Source organism: Rhamphochromis sp. 'chilingali' (genome assembly GCF_963969265.1).
Source record: "Rhamphochromis sp. 'chilingali' genome assembly, chromosome: 8".
NCBI classification, from domain to species: domain Eukaryota; kingdom Metazoa; phylum Chordata; class Actinopteri; order Cichliformes; family Cichlidae; genus Rhamphochromis; species Rhamphochromis sp. 'chilingali'.
The window spans coordinates 34,049,133-34,069,528 of record NC_137935.1 but is presented as its reverse complement, the minus strand read 5'-3'; the positions used below and the strand labels follow the sequence as shown (position 1 = coordinate 34,069,528).

The 20,396-nt window shown below is 39.4% G+C and overlaps 1 protein-coding gene across 2 annotated transcripts in view; it reads left to right on the top strand.

Moving 5' to 3' along the window:
* Positions 1-20,396, top strand: part of LOC308401469 (chloride channel protein 2-like) — a 187,552-nt gene that overhangs the window by 134,704 nt on the left and 32,452 nt on the right. For both annotated transcript variants that reach the window (XM_080889686.1, XM_080889685.1), the window contains exons 13-16: positions 2,625-2,694; positions 5,396-5,506; positions 10,011-10,224; positions 17,694-17,827. In XM_080889686.1, coding sequence (XP_080745812.1) covers positions 2,625-2,694; positions 5,396-5,506; positions 10,011-10,224; positions 17,694-17,827 — 529 coding nt within the window. The remainder of the gene's footprint in view (positions 1-2,624; positions 2,695-5,395; positions 5,507-10,010; positions 10,225-17,693; positions 17,828-20,396) is intronic.

The following is a 20,396-nucleotide window of genomic DNA, read 5'->3' as shown; positions in this document are numbered from 1 at the left end:
TCCTCAGGGGAAGGGGTGACAACAGCGTTATCAATGGATAATGAAAGACTTTGGTTAGAACTTTAGTCAGTTTTGATTTGGTGCCTATTAGAATAAATTCTGTTTTATTACCATAAAGTTTGAGAAAGTTATGAGTAAACCAAACCTTGATTTCACTTAAACAGTCAGAAATGGATGTGGGTGGGAGAGTAGCTGTGGGTTTGGAAGATAAATAGAGCTGGGTGTCATCTGTGTAGCAGTAAAAGTGGATATTATATGACAATGAGCCTAAACAGACTTCAAAGTTAATTACCCCAGTGAGTCTACTTTAGAAACATGAACAGGTAGAAACGGAGGCTGCAGTCTAGCTGCTCATCACTGCCTTTGTTTCTTGTTGAAGTTCAGGCTCTGGCTGCTGGGCTGGGGTCTTCATGCACTCAGCTTTAACATCACTCTGCTCTTGGCTAGCTTTGAGTTAGCATGCTATCTGTGCAGATGCTACTTAAACAATTAAAATTGTTCAAATTCAATTGTTCAATTGTTCAAATTCACAATCTCAGGTCAAGATCAAGGAAACAAAATCAGTAAAGATTATATTAGTCCAACTGTGTGACCCTTTGTAGAGACCTGTTACTTGGTTGGGAACAGCAAGTAAAAACTGTTCCCAACTGTTTCCACCACATACAGTCTCAACCATAAAATGTTGTATACCCAACTTTACATCGTATGTTAATATTTGTATTTAAATGGACATAGTTTTTTGAATTTGTTATTTATAGTAGAGTATTTTGCTTTGATTTTTCAAAATGACATGGAAACATATGCACAAGCCTACCTGTAGTTTAACAAATTACAGAATAAATGATTACAGAATTTGGAGAAAAGGTTTTGACATTTTAACTTTAACTTACTCAAAAATGTGAACTTTTAAAATACTCACTAATTGATTTACTTACAGTCGATTAGTTTATTACTCAATTCAAGGGCTATTAAAGCACTTTAGCTCCAAATCCTCTTTCCTTTTCTTTTCGTTAGTACCTTAACCTCCTAAGACCCAGACTCTTCCACGACATTCATTTTTAATTTCTCTTTGATATTTGGGCATATTGGGGCCCGATGAATGTAAAAACAAAGAATTGCCAGATTTTTTTTTTAACCTTATTTTTGTTTTTAAGAAAAATCGCACTCGCACTGAAACATTTTTACCCCTCATTCACTGGGAACCTGATTCTAAGGCACTTCCCAACTTTTGTTACACAGTTCAGCTGAAACAAGCTCGTACATGTGTCTTGTACTCTCTGTTAAACTCCTGTTTCTGTCTGAAAGGAAAATGAAACAACCTCAACCAGCATTTAGTGTTGTACAAGCAATATTTCAGCCTCACATTCAGACTGTCACATTTCCTAGAAAACTCATGTTCGAGATAATTAATTTCTTACATAAGCAGTCAGTTTGGTGTCTAGAGTATCTCTTTTCAAATATGATGGTTGTTCCTTTTCTGGGCCTCTTTGATTTCCCAAATCAGCATTGCTTCCTGGCCAGAATGTGCACATCATCATTGTTGAGAGTCAAGAGTCGGGGCCGGAGGTGTAGACAGCAGAGTTGTGGCCCGACGAGGTAGCTCTTCTGTTTTGCGCTTAACCAACAGTTGTTTGGTTTCCCCAGTGTATGATTCACAGCAATCCTGTTGGCACTGAGGGCAAGTCAGAGAGATGTGATTGTTTTGTAGCCTTAACAGACTGAATGTTTGGAAGATGCTTTTGGTGTGTGTTGTGAGTAGAGTGCAGCATGTTGGTGCTCATGATTCAATGCACCTTGGATTACCGGTCTTCAGTACAGAAGTGATCCAAATGGCCTTCATGTGTGAACTGGCGACTGTGGGAACAAGTAAGGATTTGACTCAGTGAGGATTTCTTGATTAAGACATTGAAAAGGTTCAAAAATACACTTTGTTCTACAAATAAACTGAGTTAGAGTTAACTTTGAAGGTTGACTTAGTCAGTCTTAACTACCTCAAGTGTCAAGGATGGAAAGAGTGATCAGACAGTTTTTACTGAAGAACCGATAAATACTATGCTGGTAGTGTGGAGTATAAATGGAATTTTAATAAGACTTTTTAATCTAACATTGAGTCCAGTCAAGTAAGCGTGGATCATCGTTTTAACGATGTCCCAGGTATCAGTGCAGACTTTTATTTCCATAAGTGAGTATGACAGCCTTTTAAAACTCATCTCTGTTCAACCATCTTCCTACATCTTGCTACACTTATACATTTGCACACACACACACACACACAGACCTGACGATAATGCTCACACATTGTCAGTGATGACATTTCCGTTTTTGTTTCTTTCCTAATTAGCAGTCTCTCCGCTCGTCTGGTGCACCGTCCGCCAATCGGCAGAGTCCGCTCATTACCCAGGGGTTTATTTCAGGGTCTTTGTCAAATGGAGAGTGAAAGTGACAGCTCAATCTAACCTCAGCAATAAGCCTCGCATGGTCGCCTCCTCACTGCTGGTAGAGGGTTCAGCTTGGCTATCATCGAGGGGCACACCGGATGGTACTCTGAAGCTAATTGAAATGCCACCCTGTTCTTTCTTTTCATGTCTTTTCTTTCTTTATCTGCTTCTATTTTCCCCTCTTAGTTCTGGATGTCTGCCTTGGCCATCACTATCCCAGTGCCCTCCGGAGCCTTCATGCCAGTATTTGTCATTGGTAAGAAGTAAATGACTACATGTGTTTGTGTGTGTAAAGGGACAGAAGAAACCCAACCCTAGGTTTAACCCTACTCTACAGGATTACGTTTGTGTAATTTAACATACAGTGGGGCAAAAAAGTATTTAGTCAGCCACCGATTGTGCAAGTTCCCCCACTTAAAATGATGACAGAGGTCAGTAATTTGCACCAGAGGTACACTTCAACTGTGAGAGACAGAATGTGAAAAAAAAATCCATGAATCCACATGGTAGGATTTGTAAAGAATTTATTCGTAAATTAGGGTGGAAAATAAGTATTTGGTCAATAACAAAAATACAACTCAATACTTTGTAACATAACCTTTGTTGGCAATAACAGAGGTCAAACGTTTACTATAGGTCTTTACCAGGTTTGCACACACAGTAGCTGGTATTTTGGCCCATTCCTCCATGCAGATCTTCTCGAGAGCAGTGATGTTTTGGGGCTGTCGCCGAGCAACACGGACTTTCAACTCCCGCCACAGATTTTCTATGGGGTTGAGGTCTGGAGACTGGCTAGGCCACTCCAGGACTTTCAAATGCTTCTTACGGAGCCACTCCTTTGTTGCCCGGGCGGTGTGTTTTGGATCATTGTCATGTTGGAAGACCCAGCCTCGTTTCATCTTCAAAGTTCTCACTGATGGAAGGAGGTTTTGGCTCAAAATCTCACGATACATGGCCCCATTCATTCTGTCCTTAACACGGATCAGTCGTCCTGTCCCCTTGGCAGAAAAACAGCCCCATAGCATGATGTTTCCACCCCCATGCTTCACAGTAGGTATGGTGTTCTTGGGATGCAACTCAGTATTCTTCCTCCAAACACGACGAGTTGAGTTTATACCAAAAAGTTCTACTTTGGTTTCATCTGACCACATGACATTCTCCCAATCCTCTGCTGTATCATCCATGTGCTCTCTGGCAAACTTCAGACGGGCCTGGACATGCACTGGCTTCAGCAGCGGAACACGTCTGGCACTGCGGGATTTGATTCCCTGCCGTTGTAGTGTGTTACTGATGGTGACCTTTGTTACTTTGGTCCCAGCTCTCTGCAGGTCATTCACCAGGTCCCCCCGTGTGGTTCTGGGATCTTTGCTCACCGTTCTCATGATCATTTTGACCCCACGGGATGAGATCTTGCGTGGAGCCCCAGATCGAGGGAGATTATCAGTGGTCTTGTATGTCTTCCATTTTCTGATGATTGCTCACACAGTTGATTTTTTCACACCAAGCTGCTTGCCTATTGTAGATTCACTCTTCCCAGTCTGGTGCAGGTCTACAATACTTTTCCTGGTGTCCTTCGAAAGCTCTTTGGTCTTGGCCACGGCGGAGTTTGGAGTCTGACTGTTTGAGGCTGTGGACAGGTGTCTTTTATACAGATGATGAGTTCAAACAGGTGCCATTCATACAGGTAACGAGTGGGGGACAGAAAAGCTTCTTACAGAAGACGTTACAGGTCTGTGAGAGCCAGAGATTTTCCTTGTTTGAGGTGACCAAATACTTATTTTCCACCCTAATTTACGAATAAATTCTTTACAAATCCTACCATGTGAATTCATGGATTTTTTTTTTTTCACATTCTGTCTCTCACAGTTGAAGTGTACCTCTGGTGCAAATTACTGACCTCTGTCATCATTTTAAGTGGGGGAACTTGCACAATCGGTGGCTGACTAAATACTTTTTTGCCCCACTGTATTTACCAAAAAAATCAAACAAAAATAAATCCTTTGAAAGTCAGTCATGTACTATAAATTACTATATATGTTTGCCACTAATTAAATACAAATAATGTTATTGTATTTAATTTGGGAATTTATTTGGCATTATTAGTATCTTTATTTAAGCAGGAAGTGAAACTTATGAGACCAATCTAATTAGCATTCTAGACTGTCACTGGAACTGCTGCCATTGAATCTGCTATTTTAAGTCTAATTGCTACCCTGCTTTCCTGTCCAAACAAAAGATGCAACTATAACAATCATTTCAAATATCCAGCTGTCAGTTGAGGAGAGAGGAGGCAATTGTCGCTGTAGGCATATGGTACATAGGATTAGGTGATGTCTTTTGACCTCATAACTTTATATCCTCCTGACACTTGACCAGGAACACCACATCCAATTCAGGGTGGTGGTGGAGCCTTAACCCAACTGTCATAGGGTGGGAGGCAGGGTACGCGCCGGACTGGTCACCAGCCTGTTGCAGTGCTAACACAGAGTCAGGCAACCAGCTTTCTTGTTCACCACCCCTAAAGTACAGTACACATGTACTGGTGTATAAGAAAGGCACATGTACAGTATTTTCAAAACGGTTGGGGAAAAAAATCAATCATTTTTAAATACCCTGGTGTGGCTTAATACCAACGTTACAGTTTTCGTTTTTTTAATTGGTTCATTTCCATTTAGAGAAAGGTTTTTCAAATAAGGAGTGCTTGATGCTGTCGTTCACACGAGAACCAAAGCAGTGGTGTATTGCTCATATTTGGAAACAGCGAGAAAATCATAATCAAATACAGTTATTAAACTTTCACTATAAAACTTTTTAGCATACCCAAGACGTTTGTACTTTTTGACCTAAGGATTTATGTTTTAGTGGTTGGCGTTACAGCATCTACTGGGCCACCACCAATATTGCACTTGCGAAATGGTCTCAATGATTGTGTGTCTCTGTTTCCCTGTGTAATTCAGGGGCAGCCTTTGGTCGTCTGGTTGGAGAAAGCATGGCTGCCTGGTTCCCTGATGGCATTAACACAGATGGTACCATCTACCCCATAGTGCCAGGAGGCTATGCTGTTGTGGGTAAGTTAAAGACACACACCATTTCAGCTGTCTCTCACTCTCCATCCTAATCTACATATTTTTGCTGCAATAAAAGACGTTTGCTTCTACAATTCCTCTGTGATTCAGCCTTTGCATTATAAACCTATATACACATTTTTCTTCTTGGCTTTCTGTGAAGGGCTTTCATCTTTGATGGCAAGAGAAATAAAAGTGAATGCACAGAAATATTTCCTGTAGCAGAATTGCTCAGTTTTTCAGCTCCAAGTTAAGGCTTTAAGTTGACCCTGATTAAAGGTGACATGGAATATGAACAGACTCAAGTGCTCCAGACAAAATCAAATTATATTTATAAGATCCCCAGACCAGTCACGACAAAGAAACCTCCTGCAAAACAGTTTAGACACCAGCTGAAAAAAAACAACAAATTTCTTCACAGTGGTGTTGTCAGATGTTCATATTCCACTAGAAAGTCTGGAAGTTGAATATCCAAGCTAATGTGCAATCCAGGAGTCCTGTTAAGAAGCAGACATTGTTTTGTTGCTTGGCAAAGGCATATTTTTGTTTTGTGTTGACTGAATAATGTACTTGAAGAATATATATATGAATACAAAAAGTGTTCACAAAAAGTGAACATAATTTAAGTGTTAAAAGAATATATTGATAAGAAACTGTATTGTTTCTCTGCATTTTAAGTCTGTCTGTATAGATTTCTGAGAAATGAACTACCAAACATGACACATTATCCCATGTTATAATTTATTAGACAAATGCTAGGCTGTTATTGAGCTGACCATAAACTCCTGTACACCATAGTCTTTGTTTTGAGAAAAATGTGAGGCTATGTGTTCGACAGCTAAGACTTGTTTCAAACTGGATTGGGCATCCACTGGACAGAGTCAAAGCTGAGACCTTAACCTGATTAAAAGGCTGTTTGGGGACCTTAAGAGAGCTGTGCATACATGAATGCCCGCAAAGAAATAATATGACAGACTAATAGCCATGCAAAGAAGTAGTTATTGCTGCTACAGGTTGTTCTACAAGCTCCCGAACCATGAACTGTACTAAACAATGTGTAATATAAGGTTAGTGTTCATCTCAGGTTGTATTTGTACTTTTTTTTTTATAGGTTGTATTTACTTAATTTTTAAACCTGCCAGAAACTCGATAATTTTATTACAATTTTTATTAGTTCCAATTAAACAAGGATAAATAGAAAGCTAATGGTAAATATGACAGCTGTTGCTCATCAACTTTTACTCACACTGCACACCCCTGTTTGTACTAATACAGTCATTAAATCAACAATGCACTGCACTCAGTGTCACAGCTTTGTTATTCAAATATCAAGGGAAGTTAAACACAAGGAGAGCAACTGAATTGTAAAAGTAATGTGATAGACAACAAGTTTGTTAGAATATGTGGGAAAATTTTAATCAACAGCCATAATTTCCTACTACTAGTTTACTACCAATAATTACGCATTTAACGCCCAAAAAATACCCCCTCTGGACAGTGATAATAATAAGCTAGTTAATGCAAATGATTATTTTAACTTATTAATAATGTCAAAATATTTATTTTCTTCTGTTTTTTTTTTTAGTTTTCCTGTATGGTTTATTAAACAAATGTACCTTAAACAAACAATACTGAGATCTTTACTCTCTGGTGAACAAACCATGTAATAGAGACATTATGTTTAATGACTCAGAACTTCCCTATGGCATATCTTTACTTCTGTTTGTTGTTACTCATCAGAAGCCACAAACACTGCGACAAGCTAATGTCTGATGTATCAGTCTAGATGATTTATTTGTCTGGATACACAGACGAATAGTAAAATAAGTGATAATAACCAGCAAAGGGTAATGATTGTATACACTGGATAGTGAAGCTGTACCCAGTATTTCTTTAAAGAAATGGTTGCACTACATACATTATAGATTCTTCCTGAAGTTGTGTGTCTAATGAGGTGCAGCGTTGCTACAGTTGCTACTTGTTGACAGCCGTGCTGATTATGCCAGTGTTATGGGTTGGCGGTGGCTGTTTTTCTGGGGCTGATGTTGTTGTTGTTGTGCTGCACTATAGCTGATGAGTCACCCCTTTACAGACCTGACACTCTGATGAGCCTCTTTCATCTCGCAGCGGAGCTTGCTTTAAGGAATAAGTGTTGGGATGGGCAGAGGGAGCAGCAGCATTTATCTGAGGGGCATACATGGGCTTAATTAAGTTAGGAGAAAGAACAATGAAACCTGTCTTTGTAGACTCTCTTACTCACCATCTGTTTCTCTTTTTATTTTAATGCTTTCATTCTCTGGTATTTTCCCCCCTGGTGTTCATCTCATTCTTTGGATTGGTCTCATCCATTTTCTCTGTTAGGATAAACACTCACTTTGCCCATGCTGCTCTTTCTGCTTTGATGTGGCTAGAGTATTCCTCTTTTAACTACTCTGTATTTATTTTTTTAAATAGATTTGCAAATGTAACGTTTCCTTTTATATTGAATTATTCAAAATAGTTGATTTTTGCTTTATGGACATAGGGGAGAAGGCTGTGGGGGGGATAAATGTGTATTTAGTTGCTTGAACTGAGTCAGTATGGATGAGATAGTGTTCAATTATATTCATTTTTATTTATATAGCGCCAAATCACAGCAACAGTTTCCTCAAGGTGCTTTATATTGTAAGGTAGACCCTACAATAATACATACAGAGGAAAACCCGACAATCATTTGACCCCCTATGAGCAAGCACTTTGGCGACAGTGGGAAGGAAAAACTCCCTTTTAACAGGAAGAAACCTCCGGCAGAACCAGGCTCAGGGAGGGGCGGCCATCTGCCACGACCAGTTGGGGTCGTGGAGCCAGAGATGTATGATTCAGTGGAAAGAGGTCTATTAACAAATAGTGAGTGAGAAAGTTGACTGAAAAAGAAATACTCAATGCATCATGGGAATCCCCCAGCAGCGTACACCTATTGTAGCATAACTAAGGAAGGATTCAGGGTCACCAGATCCAAACTATATACTTTAGCAAAAAGCAAAGTTTTAAGCCTAATCTTAAAAGTAGAGATAGTGTCTGTCTCCTGAATCCAAACTGGAAACTGGTTCCACAGAAGAGATGCCTGAAAACTGAAGGCTCTCCCTCCCATTCTACTTTTAAATACTAGAGGAACAACAAGTAAGCCTGCAGTGTGAGAGCAAAGTGCTCTGTTGTTTTGTTGTTTAAGACTCTTCGAGTGAATTAACTTCCAAATCTGAAGTTTGATTTTGTAGATTAGATTAGAAATGTGTTCTATACAATGTACAGCTTCTTGTAGACAATGTAAATAATCTATCCCACTGTGCACGCTACAACACTAAGGTAAAATTATTAGAATTTTGTTTAAATGCTGTTAATGATTTCAGTTCATTCAATTCCCCTGTCAAGCTTGGATTCATGTGTAGTGCTAGAGCACATCTTGTACACCTGCTGCATTTGGACTGTTTTGTAGGAATATCGATTTAAACACTTGGAGGTGGACATTTGAAGTTTACTTATGTACCTTGAAGTTTGCCGAGCACAAATATCAAAGGTTTTTTTTTCCTAAAATGACCAAAACTTCAAAACGAAGATTACTGTCACAGTAATAAAAACCAGTTCTCTGGCTATGACCACTAAAAAATCAGCAGAACTGCCAAGTCAAAACTGGATTGAAATGTAGTAACAACGACCGTAGCAGTGTATGGTTAAATATAGCGTGCTAATTTAAATCAAGTATAGTTTTTAGGTCTTTATAGGCTCAGTAGAAACAGTTTCTGATTGTACCAAGGGAAGTAAAGCCTAAAATTACCACTTTTTATACATGTTTTTATAAGATGTTATATCACAGCTAACAGCAACAACCAATAATAGTGTAATATGGACATGTAGTAGTTGAAGTAAAGAGTCTTGGAAGGTTGGTTATAAAACATCCGAAAGCACTGCTCTAATTCGCACAAGAAAGTTACAGATCATGTTCCAAAACAAGTAATTCGCCATTGTTAGCTTTTCTATTGTATCGTTTGAAAGACTTCTGATTATGTATTTTCATCTTGGGATTAGCTAATTTTACTTCCTGTAGTTTTGGGGGGAACGCAGACAGTAATGAAGTCACTGATGATGGATCAATATGGTAAAGAAACCAAGTGCAAGAAAAAGTTTTTTTTTTTTCTTTTAACATCTTCAAAAGACCTTTGAAGAACTGAGACTCAGAAAGCGAAATGTGTAAGTTAGAAATTTTAGCAGCTTGTCAGAATCTTGAGTCTCTGGCATTAATCAACAGTTCTCTTTGTCATATGCTTGGGGACAGTAAGATAGTATTTTATTGCTCTTTGAAATCATATTAGTATTGACCCATCTGTTTTTGGAGGGGGGCTTTGAATGCCACCCAAAGGACCCCTTTCTAAAGCCCCAAATCTCACCTTACAAGCAAACGTCTAACCAATTATTTCTACACTTTCTCTCTCTGGTCCTCTACTAACTCCACTGTCCTCTCCCAAACCCAAAGGTGCTGCAGCCTTGTCGGGAGCAGTCACCCACACGGTTTCTACTGCAGTCATCGTGTTTGAGCTGACTGGCCAGATCTCCCACATCCTGCCGGTAATGATAGCAGTGATCTTAGCCAATGCCGTGGCCCAGTCCCTGCAGCCCTCCCTCTACGACTCCATCATCAGGATCAAGAAGCTTCCCTACCTCCCAGAGCTGGGCTGGGGTCATCACGAGTATGTATATTCTAGAGAAACACCAGCACACAACAAGACAAATTACAAATAAGTTTTAATTTTGTAAATGCCATTATGCAGAATGTTAACTACTAAACCAAAAGCTAATAAGAATTCAAAAAATAATGGTAAAGGTTTATAGTATGTGCAAAAGGTTAAAGGTCATATAATATCTATGCATCAAATTGTTAAGAAATCTAATTTAACAGTATGCTTCAAAGAAAGGAATAAATTAGGGTTTTGGGAAATGCATTTATTGATTTTGTTAATGATTTTGAAAAGCTCAGTAGCATAGCTTGTAAATGAAAAACCACTATGACCACCAGTGTGTCAGCTTTAGCATAGTGTGAGATTAAACAAGTACAACATGAAAATTACTCAGCATTAGAAGTGTTACTAGGCTAATTTTGGTACCTAGGACAGCTTGAGGCCAGCTATAATTTTATTAGCCCACAGACAAAATGATTTTAAAATGTTAGCATGATAAAGTTGTCAGTGGGCCCAATAAAACTTTATGTCATCTCAAAAAAGAATGCACACATTAATTGGTGGGAGCTGAATTAGAAGATTTATTACTTTGTTATATTTATCTGGTAAATATAAAGGCACCCCTATTATGCTGTTAGCGTAACTTATTATTATGTGAAGTTAAGCATTGCAAATCATAACATGGGAATTTATAAACTTCAGAGGTTGTATGAGAGGGATTTTGCTACCTTGGGGCAGAGTCAGACTCACTGTACCGACATTAGTCCACAGACAGCATGCTAACATTTAGCTTTCAAGTTTTTGGCATGATCACGTTGGCATGATAGCAGTTAAAATACTTTTTGCAGATATTAGAGTGTTAGTCTGAATCCACCGCATTGTTGGAGAAATGATATATATAGTCCCTTTTTAGGTAACTTTCATAAAAGCAGCATTAGCAGCATTATGTACAGCATATTATTATATAGTGGCATTATTCTTGCTGGACATTTGACTACTCTTCTTGGTAGAATTAGCAGAGTTCATGCCGGAAGCTTAATGTCACCCTCTTTTATCGATTCGAAAAACCAGTTTTAATGTGTTTGGGAAAATTGTGTTGTTGGAACACCCAGTAGTGTCAATTTTTCAGCTAAAAACCGCTCCAGAGAAAACAGCAAAACAGCTCCAGAGAGTTATGCTACCACTACCACCATGCTTTATAGTTCCTACACGGTTAGTGTTCATTTTTTTATTGCTCTAAACATACCTTTTCCTTACATTTCTGGTAACTATTTGTGCCAAGTAAAAAAAAAATAATAATAAAAAAAAAAAATCTCTAAAAGGCATCTGGCTTGTGCATGTGAACAGATGTAAAGGTGTCTATTTTGGAGCATTGCCTTCTTTCTTGGTCTGCACCCTCTTAGTCCATGGTGATATTAAACTTGATTCACGGTTGACAGTGATGCAGATGTTCCAGCAGTTTGTAGTTCATGGCAGGTTTACGCCTAGGTGGTTCCTGGGTTATTCCTGAACAATTTCCTCTCTGAGGGTGACAGCGTGAGTCTTCTTCCAGACCTAGGCAATGTAGTGACACATCTGAATAGCTTGCATTTACACAGTTGGTAAAACTGATGATCTCAGAACCTCAGATGTGGCTCCAAGAAACCTTTCTAAGGTGAGAAAGAGACTTCAACTTTTGCATTGTTCTGATTGGTCAGTCCAATGAGTGTTTTCAAAGAAATCCTTTTTAAGCTGGCAAAGGGAAACTGCTAGTTGTAGAGAAATTTCAACCACAACTGTAGATTCTTTAATGGCGCTGATAAGTTTATGGTGGCACTCAGTGACTGATGATCAACCATGGAAGTTATTTCGCAGGGCAGCCTTTATTAGATGTTGCAATAAAGTTAGGATTTGTGGATAAAGATAGCAGGATAATGACACTGTAGCAAAGAGTGGCTTGTGTGGAGTCAAACTGGAGGCTCAGCAGGGAATTTTGTCCTATGTGGCATGCTGTTTAACTATGAATGAAGCGTTGAGACATTTCATTCTGCTGATTACATCAGCCTAACATACTATGGCTAAACTGTATGAAATATACTGACTGTATGAATACATTTGTGTTTAGTTGCTCACTAAATAACTGAATACACTTGCTTCAGCATTAGTCTGCAGTGTTTTTTAATGGCTTTGACTGTTGCCTTTAATTTGGGTGTTTAAACTCAATCATAGCACTACAGTAAAATCTGTTGCACAAAAATACAAGTGTGGCTGGAGGAACCTGGCTTGGTACATGGCTTTTAATGGACTTCACATTTAATAATAATGCATGCCAAAGACACAATGCTGAATAGGATTACCCACTGCCTGGTGTCATCAGAGCTCTGTGATTCCATATAAAAGCGCTGTTGGTGTAATTGTTTGGAACTGATGTTATAGATGCTGCCAAATCATTAGGTGAACATAATAGTTTAATTTTGATGCGGCATTCACAAATTGAAAGCAATGAGGAAAAGTTTTCTTTGGTCCTCTGCTTGTTCATTATTTTCTGAAGCTGTTCCCTGTAGAGTTACATTTATGTGTGTTGCTTGAGTCCTTCACTTCACAGCATAGGGCTGTGCGATATGACCAAAATCTCATATCCCAATATAAGAATTCTATCATTATTCTATCGATATAAATCACAAAAATGTTAACATTTTCTGTAAATTCTGTGAATCTCTGGCAGCTCGTCTTGCGGGAAGTGTTTCCAGCTGCGCGTCATGTAGCTGGAGTCGAGTGTTTTAACCAATGCATGAAACGATACATTTTTAGACATAAGTTGTAAAGGCCGCTGTTTTCTTTGTGAGTATTTATTATACATCGTGCTGCGGGGAAAAGCCTGTTCTAACGTTTGAGTCTAAGGTTTATTTTTAGCACCTGGCGGCTCTTTTTTTAAAATTCTCATCCGTAAATAATCTGCTCTTTCACGTGATTCGGTTTATTTTGAAAAGTCTCAACAGGATCTTGAGCTTTATTGTGAAAGGTTTACGTGGAACATAAACAAGCGGACACGCGATGCTGTTACCGTCGTTGTTGCTAACCACAACGCATAAAAACAGCTGCTTGTCCGTCTGTAGTGTGGTTATATTAAATATAAGAGAAAGAGAGAACTTTAAGAAATTAATATAGCCACTGCAGTGACCATCAAAATGATGAAAAAATATTGCCGTAAACAGTTTATTTTGTGACACCACGAAAGTAAAAAGATAGACGTTTTTATATCGTCATCCGATATATATCGTTATATCGAACAGCCCTATGCCAGCACCTCAGTTGACCCTCGCTGTCCATCTCTTCGTTATCTATTCCCCTCTCACTCTATCTGCTCTGTCCTCCTCTGTCTCTTCTTATTATCTGCTGTGACCTTGTGGCCTCTCAATCACACTCTCACTATCTTGTCTTGTCCGTGTATGCATGTGTATGTCGGGGAGAGTAAGAAACTGCAATGTGAGCTGTGTTTTCACCAAGTAGTTGTTGTCTAGTTTGTAGGTTCCTCTTATTTCTGATTATATAATGCTATTTGTAGCAGGGAAGACATGCCACATGAAAAAGCTTGGGGAGGCTGTTTAGCACTGCTGTTCGGTGTAGGTTGGAATATTATTCTCACTTATATTTGTAAAGTTTTGTAAACCAGCTAATCTTCTCTCACACAAACTGAATCTTCTCGTTGGAAACACTTTGGTCAAAAAATAAAACCTTTTTTTTTCAGTGGCCTGTCTAAAAGATTTTTCCAGTGTGGCACCTTTTTCATCTAACCTCATTACTGCCAGCTGTTGCAGTTCAAATTAGCTGCATAAAGCATAGGTAGCCTTTATCTCAATATATCCTAGTGGTCATTGTGATATTACAAGAAGCCTAAAAAGAATTTTCCCATGAATTCACATAACGCAACTTTCTACAATAATATTGTATGAATCCTGTAATGCCTAAATAAGATCCAAGTTGTCTATGCATGTACCAATAGGCATAACGATAAGGGCCAAACTGTGATGGCTGGACAGCTGGGTCAGAGCATCTCCAAAACTGCAGCTCTTGTGGCATGTTTCCAGTCTGCAGTGGTCAGTATCTATAAAAAGTGGTCCAAGAAGGAACAGTGATGAACCAGTGACAGGGTCATGTGTGCCCAAGGCTTTTTGCCACAAAGCAAAATTGTTCAGTTTGAGGAGCATACCAATGAGTTTGAGGTGTTGACTTGGCTTCCAAATTCCCCAGATCTCAGTCCATAGGAGTATCTGTGGGATGTGCTGGACAAACAAGTCTGATCCACAGAGGCTTCACCTCACAACTTACGGCTTAGAGGATCTGTTGCTAACATGTTGGCAGATAGCACAGCACACCTTCAGGGGTCTAGTGGAGCCTATGCCTCGACAGTACAGGCTCTTTTACCAGGATAAGGGGGACCAACACTATATAAGGCAGGTGGCTGTGTGTGTGGATCTTAATGATTATGTTTGCAAATGTTTAAAATCACACATGCATAGAGTGTGTGTGTGTGTGTGTGTGTGTGTGTGTGTGTGTGTGTGTGTGTGTGTGTGTGTGTGTGTGTGTGGGGATATGAGCCTGGACATATTGAAAATAAGTCATGACACAACCATCTGTCATTTTCTGTATATAACAACACGTTGCCAGTATTGTGAATCCATATGATAGGTATAATGTGTTTGTTTGTGTGTAAACACTGAGCACGTACACAAACTCTTGGAATCATCTATCTTCAATAACACATAGGCCTCCATGAACTTGACTCGTTATGCAGAAAGCTCTTACCTACCTCCTCCTTCATTTACTCTATTTTCTTTGGTGCCTCTCTCCTTACTCTCTCTCACACACCACTTTCCATCAGCAGGCCTGTGTGTGTGCGTGTGCGTGTGTCTGCAGCATACGCAAGTGGAGGTGGAGGCGGACCTGTAGGTGAGACACTGTAGGTAGGTAGTGTGGCCTGCTCCAAGCAGAACGTGTTTTTCACTCTAACTGGAAATTATCCATCTCACACCCACGCAACCATCCACCCACACACACACTCACAAATCCAGGAACACTTGTGTAATGCCTGCCGTGCAGTGCACGCGTATGATAGCATGTACATTTGCTCATACTCCCACACAGGCATGGACAGAATTCGATTTTTTTTTCAATGCTTTGCTCCCGCACAACTCTTACAGATATGAGTGCAGATACAAGCAGACATGTTGAGATGGACACAAATACAAAGATCTTATATATGATCCGCTGCGGATATGAAACCTTTTCCTGTGCCTTCCGTTCTTCAACACTGGAGTGGTATTTGAAAGAAAGTGTGGCGACTGTTACATAACATCACTTTCCATGTGTTTGTCTTTTGTTTATTCTGTCACTTTGCTTTTCTTAGTCATTTCATAATGGCCAGTTCTGATTGATTGAATAGTCTATAGTCCGCTGTTATCTCTATTTTTCTGACAATAATTGGAGCTCCGGCAGATGATCATTACAGCCCTTTAGTTATTAGTTTTCACCGCTTGTCCTGAATGTCTGCACCCTCTTCACTCAAGCATGTAGAAACCTAACAGCCAAACCTTCCCCCCATTCTGCCCTGAGCAATGCGGATGATCTATGAAGCCTGGGTTTATAACCCTATAAGCTTGTTTCTCTTGGCTCAAACATATAGGTTGATGCTCACTTCAATATAAGTCAGACTGATCAGTATCTTCCTGCCCAGTCTTTGCAGGGGAGGAAGGTCCAATTAAGAAGAAACCAATCACATTTCATCAACTGCCTTTGATATCTCAAGGGAAATTAGTCTTGGCAGTGGTTGTGGCCAGTTCAGAGGCATGCATTACATTATTCCCTCAGATCCACTATCAAATTAAAAGAGGCTGCTATTGCACCAGAAAGGATCTTTTTGATCACCTTTTTTTTAATTTTTTTTTTATTTTCTGCTTTCCATTGCAGACTAATAGAGCACTGTAACGATTCAGTTCCTTCCAATGGTTTTTTTTCTCTTAATGATAACATTAGGTATGTAGAGAAGCAGGAAAATCTTTAGTGGTGCCCAAAATATGCTGAATTTCATTAACATTTCATGGTCTCTGATCATGGTTTGATTTACAAGATGTCTAAAAGTGGTGAGTTATTGATAACAAAGATAAAGACCTTCTATTACTTTCATTTAGATTACAAAACTGCATGTTTTTTTTCTAATTGTCCTCTTGTTATATAGCCATAGGGTTATGGTTTTGGCAAGCTTTGTAAAAGGGTGGGAATAAATCTAACAGGCACATGCCTGCTGAGGGTACATAAAATCAAAAAGTTATGTTTCAATTATTAATTTCTTTCTAGAAGTCTACTTTCCTCACTATAAGGATTTTTCTTTGGGACCATTTTTTTCTGAAACTAAATTCCAAAGTGCTTCCGATGAAAAATGAAAGCTGGTGCCACTAATGTCATTTTTCAGTGCTGTGAGGCACACAAACAAGATTTAGTTCACCTCCATTGTGTACAGTGGAAGTAAATACCTCAAAACCTAGACAAATAAATCCAACACTGTCTGAATTTAGATACTGAGTCAATCATTTCCTGGAATTACGGTAATATTGGACAGTTTTTCAGCCTCGAGATTTCTGTCCAGTGGCATTAAAAAAAATACTGGTTCTAGAAGAACTCCCTTCCTGTTTTCATGTTCTTGTCTAATATGGTTGAGATACTGCTCTTTACAGTGTAGGTTAAGTGACCCTCGAATACTGTTTGTAAAGTGGAATTAGGCTTTGATACAACACCTCAAGAGAGTCAATAGAAAATCTTTCTGCAGAACTGTGTTGTTGCCATTCATTTCCCTAAGAGGGATGTTGGACTAACTTCATGCATTGTGTGTATTAAAGAGGAGCTGGCAGACAATGGTCATCAATTTACCTTTGTATTTAAAGCGAGGTCAATGTATTGACTTGTCACCACAGAAGGAGCCTGCATCCTGGCACAGCTGCGGAGGCTTGGCAGCGAAAACCACTGAGTGACTGCGGTCATGTTTGCAGGTTTTGGCAGGCTCAGGCTTTCTCAGGGAGAGAAATTCGAGTGCTTCTGACTGGTGTACTGGGGCGTACGATTATGCTGAGGCAAGAGCTGCTCGCGAAATGTCACCCACTTTCCAATACTGTACGCAGAGCACCAGCATCCGGATGACGTGTCGACAGAGTAAGGTGTTATTGGATTGACCGGTCAGCTGAAAGAAGGATGTGCTGTCAAAGCCGTACAGTATGTGGGGGGAAGTGTTTATAGATCCATGCACTAATCAAGCTTCAGTTGACAGTTCATCAGAGGAAAAAGTGCATGACAGTCACACAAAATTTTTACAAGTCAGCGACAAAAGGGCTATTCAGAGGAATGTTTAAAAAAATTTAAAATGAATTCTCGCATCCATCTGTCTTATTCTCACTTTTTTTTCTCATCTTTATGACCACTTGATAAATGTCTCTCCTCTTTTCTCATTTCAGGAAGTACAATATTCGTGTTGAGGACATTATGGTACGCGACGTGCGGTACATCACACTCAACTGCTGCTACAGAGACCTGCATAACGTGCTGCTGACGGGCCAGCTCAAAACGCTCGCACTCGTGGAATCAGCTGGTACACACAAACACACGTGCACCATCGTAGAGATCAGTATAAAGTCTGAGTAACACATTTAGAAGTTTAGTTTCACGTTATTCCACTTGTTGATACACAAACAGGTTTCATTGCAATACATACACTTATTTCCAATGTCCAGATATTTTTTCTATAAGAAACCACATGACTGTATTTATCTGTGTCTACAGCACAAATAGAGACAAATTTTAAAAATGTGTGCATGTCTAATAATTAACTTCAAAGGTTTGTCTAAAAACTGAAATTTCGAACCACCAGGGGTCAATATGGAGCCTATTGAAAATCACCAATGTGTAAAATTGGTTACTATTAGCCCCGTTGTGCCATTTGAATGTTATTTCATACATTTTCTACAAAGTCGGCATCATTAATGCTTTGAATCAGTAAAACCTTGTTATTGCGTTGCATTTTATGATGAAATCTGCCCACGTTTACCACTGCTGAACACAACTTTTAATTAAATTAATTGTTGATTGATTGCAAAGTTACCCCCTAGATGTTCTTAGCCACTTTCTCTGATATGAAGAAAGTCAGAGCTCCAGCACTCCAGATTTCTGAGAACACTTTTGGCATAACTGCATCCCTCTTTTGACTTCAGAGCCACTGCATGGCTGCATAGCTGTGCTGATGTGTGGTTCAAAAATAACAACCCTGAAGTCGGTAACCAGTAGTCAGTAAAAACCTCTTGAGATTGTTTGCCTTCCACCATCTACTTTCCTTTCTTGTGAGTATGTTAGCTTGCGGGTGCATTCGAGGTGTGTCTGGCTATTTTATTTTAAGTGTGTGCACTTTGCACACAAATTAGTAGGTGGCCTGGATTCAAATTTCCAATGGGCCAAAATCGAGTTTGAAATGCGTAACTTAATGTGTCAGAATGCACTGGTTTATATATTTATGACACAGCTCTGTGCTGTAGTCTTTGTTATAACAAAACAGAATAAACTTTATTTGTCACTTCTGAGTTTCTGCTCAATTTCGAATGAAATCGAAGGCTGAGCTCAACACAAACTGAACACACAGCTCCCACTCCCACTGACATCTGTGCTTGTTAGCATACAGTGTGCACAGTCTGTAAACTGGTTTCGTTTGGCAAATCAAATTAGTCTTTCAAAAGATGGTTGTAAACATACACGGCAGACCCAGTGGCATTTTGATACTTTTTATTAATGCTTTGACGGTTGCTGTCCACAATACTCACAGAGCTGCAGCTCTCCCGCTGCCCGCTCAACATTATCACAACAACAACGCCAACCACAGGACCCAGTACAATATTTAATTCGGTGGGGTGTGATTGCGGATGCCGTGCAGGTGCGTCCACCTCCTCTGCACGGCACCGCAGGCCACGCCCCGCCACAATGGTCAAATTGGGCAAATCACTGGCCTTAAATGGGCATTGAAACTGCACTAATATTTCCCAGTGGCCCAGATTACTGTGTATAATTGAAATGTTGCCACTCATACTGTAGTATGAGTGACTACAAGCCCACAGAGAAATGTTGTATAACCCAACACTCTGTTTTAATTGGTTGTATTAATCTCAATTATCTTTAGCTCATTATACTTGTTGTCTTGTACATAACTCCATTCTCATTCTTGTTTCCAGCTGCAGCAGGTTGCTGCTGTCAGCAAAATAGCTCTGACATGCCCACTGCATAGCACAAAGCTGCATAATTCTCTCAGTTTGACACATCCTATATAAAAGATGAATGTTCTGGCTCTGAAAAGGTTCTTTTCACCTACATTGTTGTCAGTGATCAGGGACTACCATCAAAGCAAACAGGGTCTGAGTCATTCAGTGAGAAGTGCCATGCATGGGTCCCCTGATATTTAAAAAGAATATAAAGATTTGTTGTTATTCATGACTAAAGACCCTACTTTAAGAGTACTAAGCATTCATTTAAATCAAATAAGAAAACAAATAACAAAATTTCAATCCATCCATTTTCTGCCTAAGCAGAGAAAAGCCCAACTGTATCCCAGACCACCTCCTCTAGATCACTGAGGTGTTCAAGGCGAGACATAATCACCATTTCTCACATTCATCTGTGTCACAGTCAGTATACGTTGTGTATGCCTCTGTCCTCATGAAAGGACTTTAAGATTTAAAAAAAAAGACCACTTTTTTGATTAATGTCTATCCATAATTGTCACTTTTCACCCAGACATCACACAACATTTATGTACCAGAATGCTTTACTGTCCTTTTAAGTGACATCTACAGTGGCACTGAGAGGGCAAATGCACTGCAACTTAAGAAAATACCAGTAAATAGAAAGGCGATGCAAAAGTGCACAAAATGCAACAGAAGTTGACTAAACCCCAATGTAAACAGAGAAAATATCTCAATAGCTTAAAAAAACCCCAAACAATGTACATTTGTGAAAGGCTGTGTTTGTTTTGCGCACAGATTTTCAGATTTTAAGGGCGCAGTCCTTACAGTTCCCATGCAGAATGACCCATTCTGGGTCCTTTACATAACCTAAATGTCCAGTGACGTTTCCAGCAGATATTTAAAGTGAATAGCAACAGTTAATTGTTGACTGCCAGC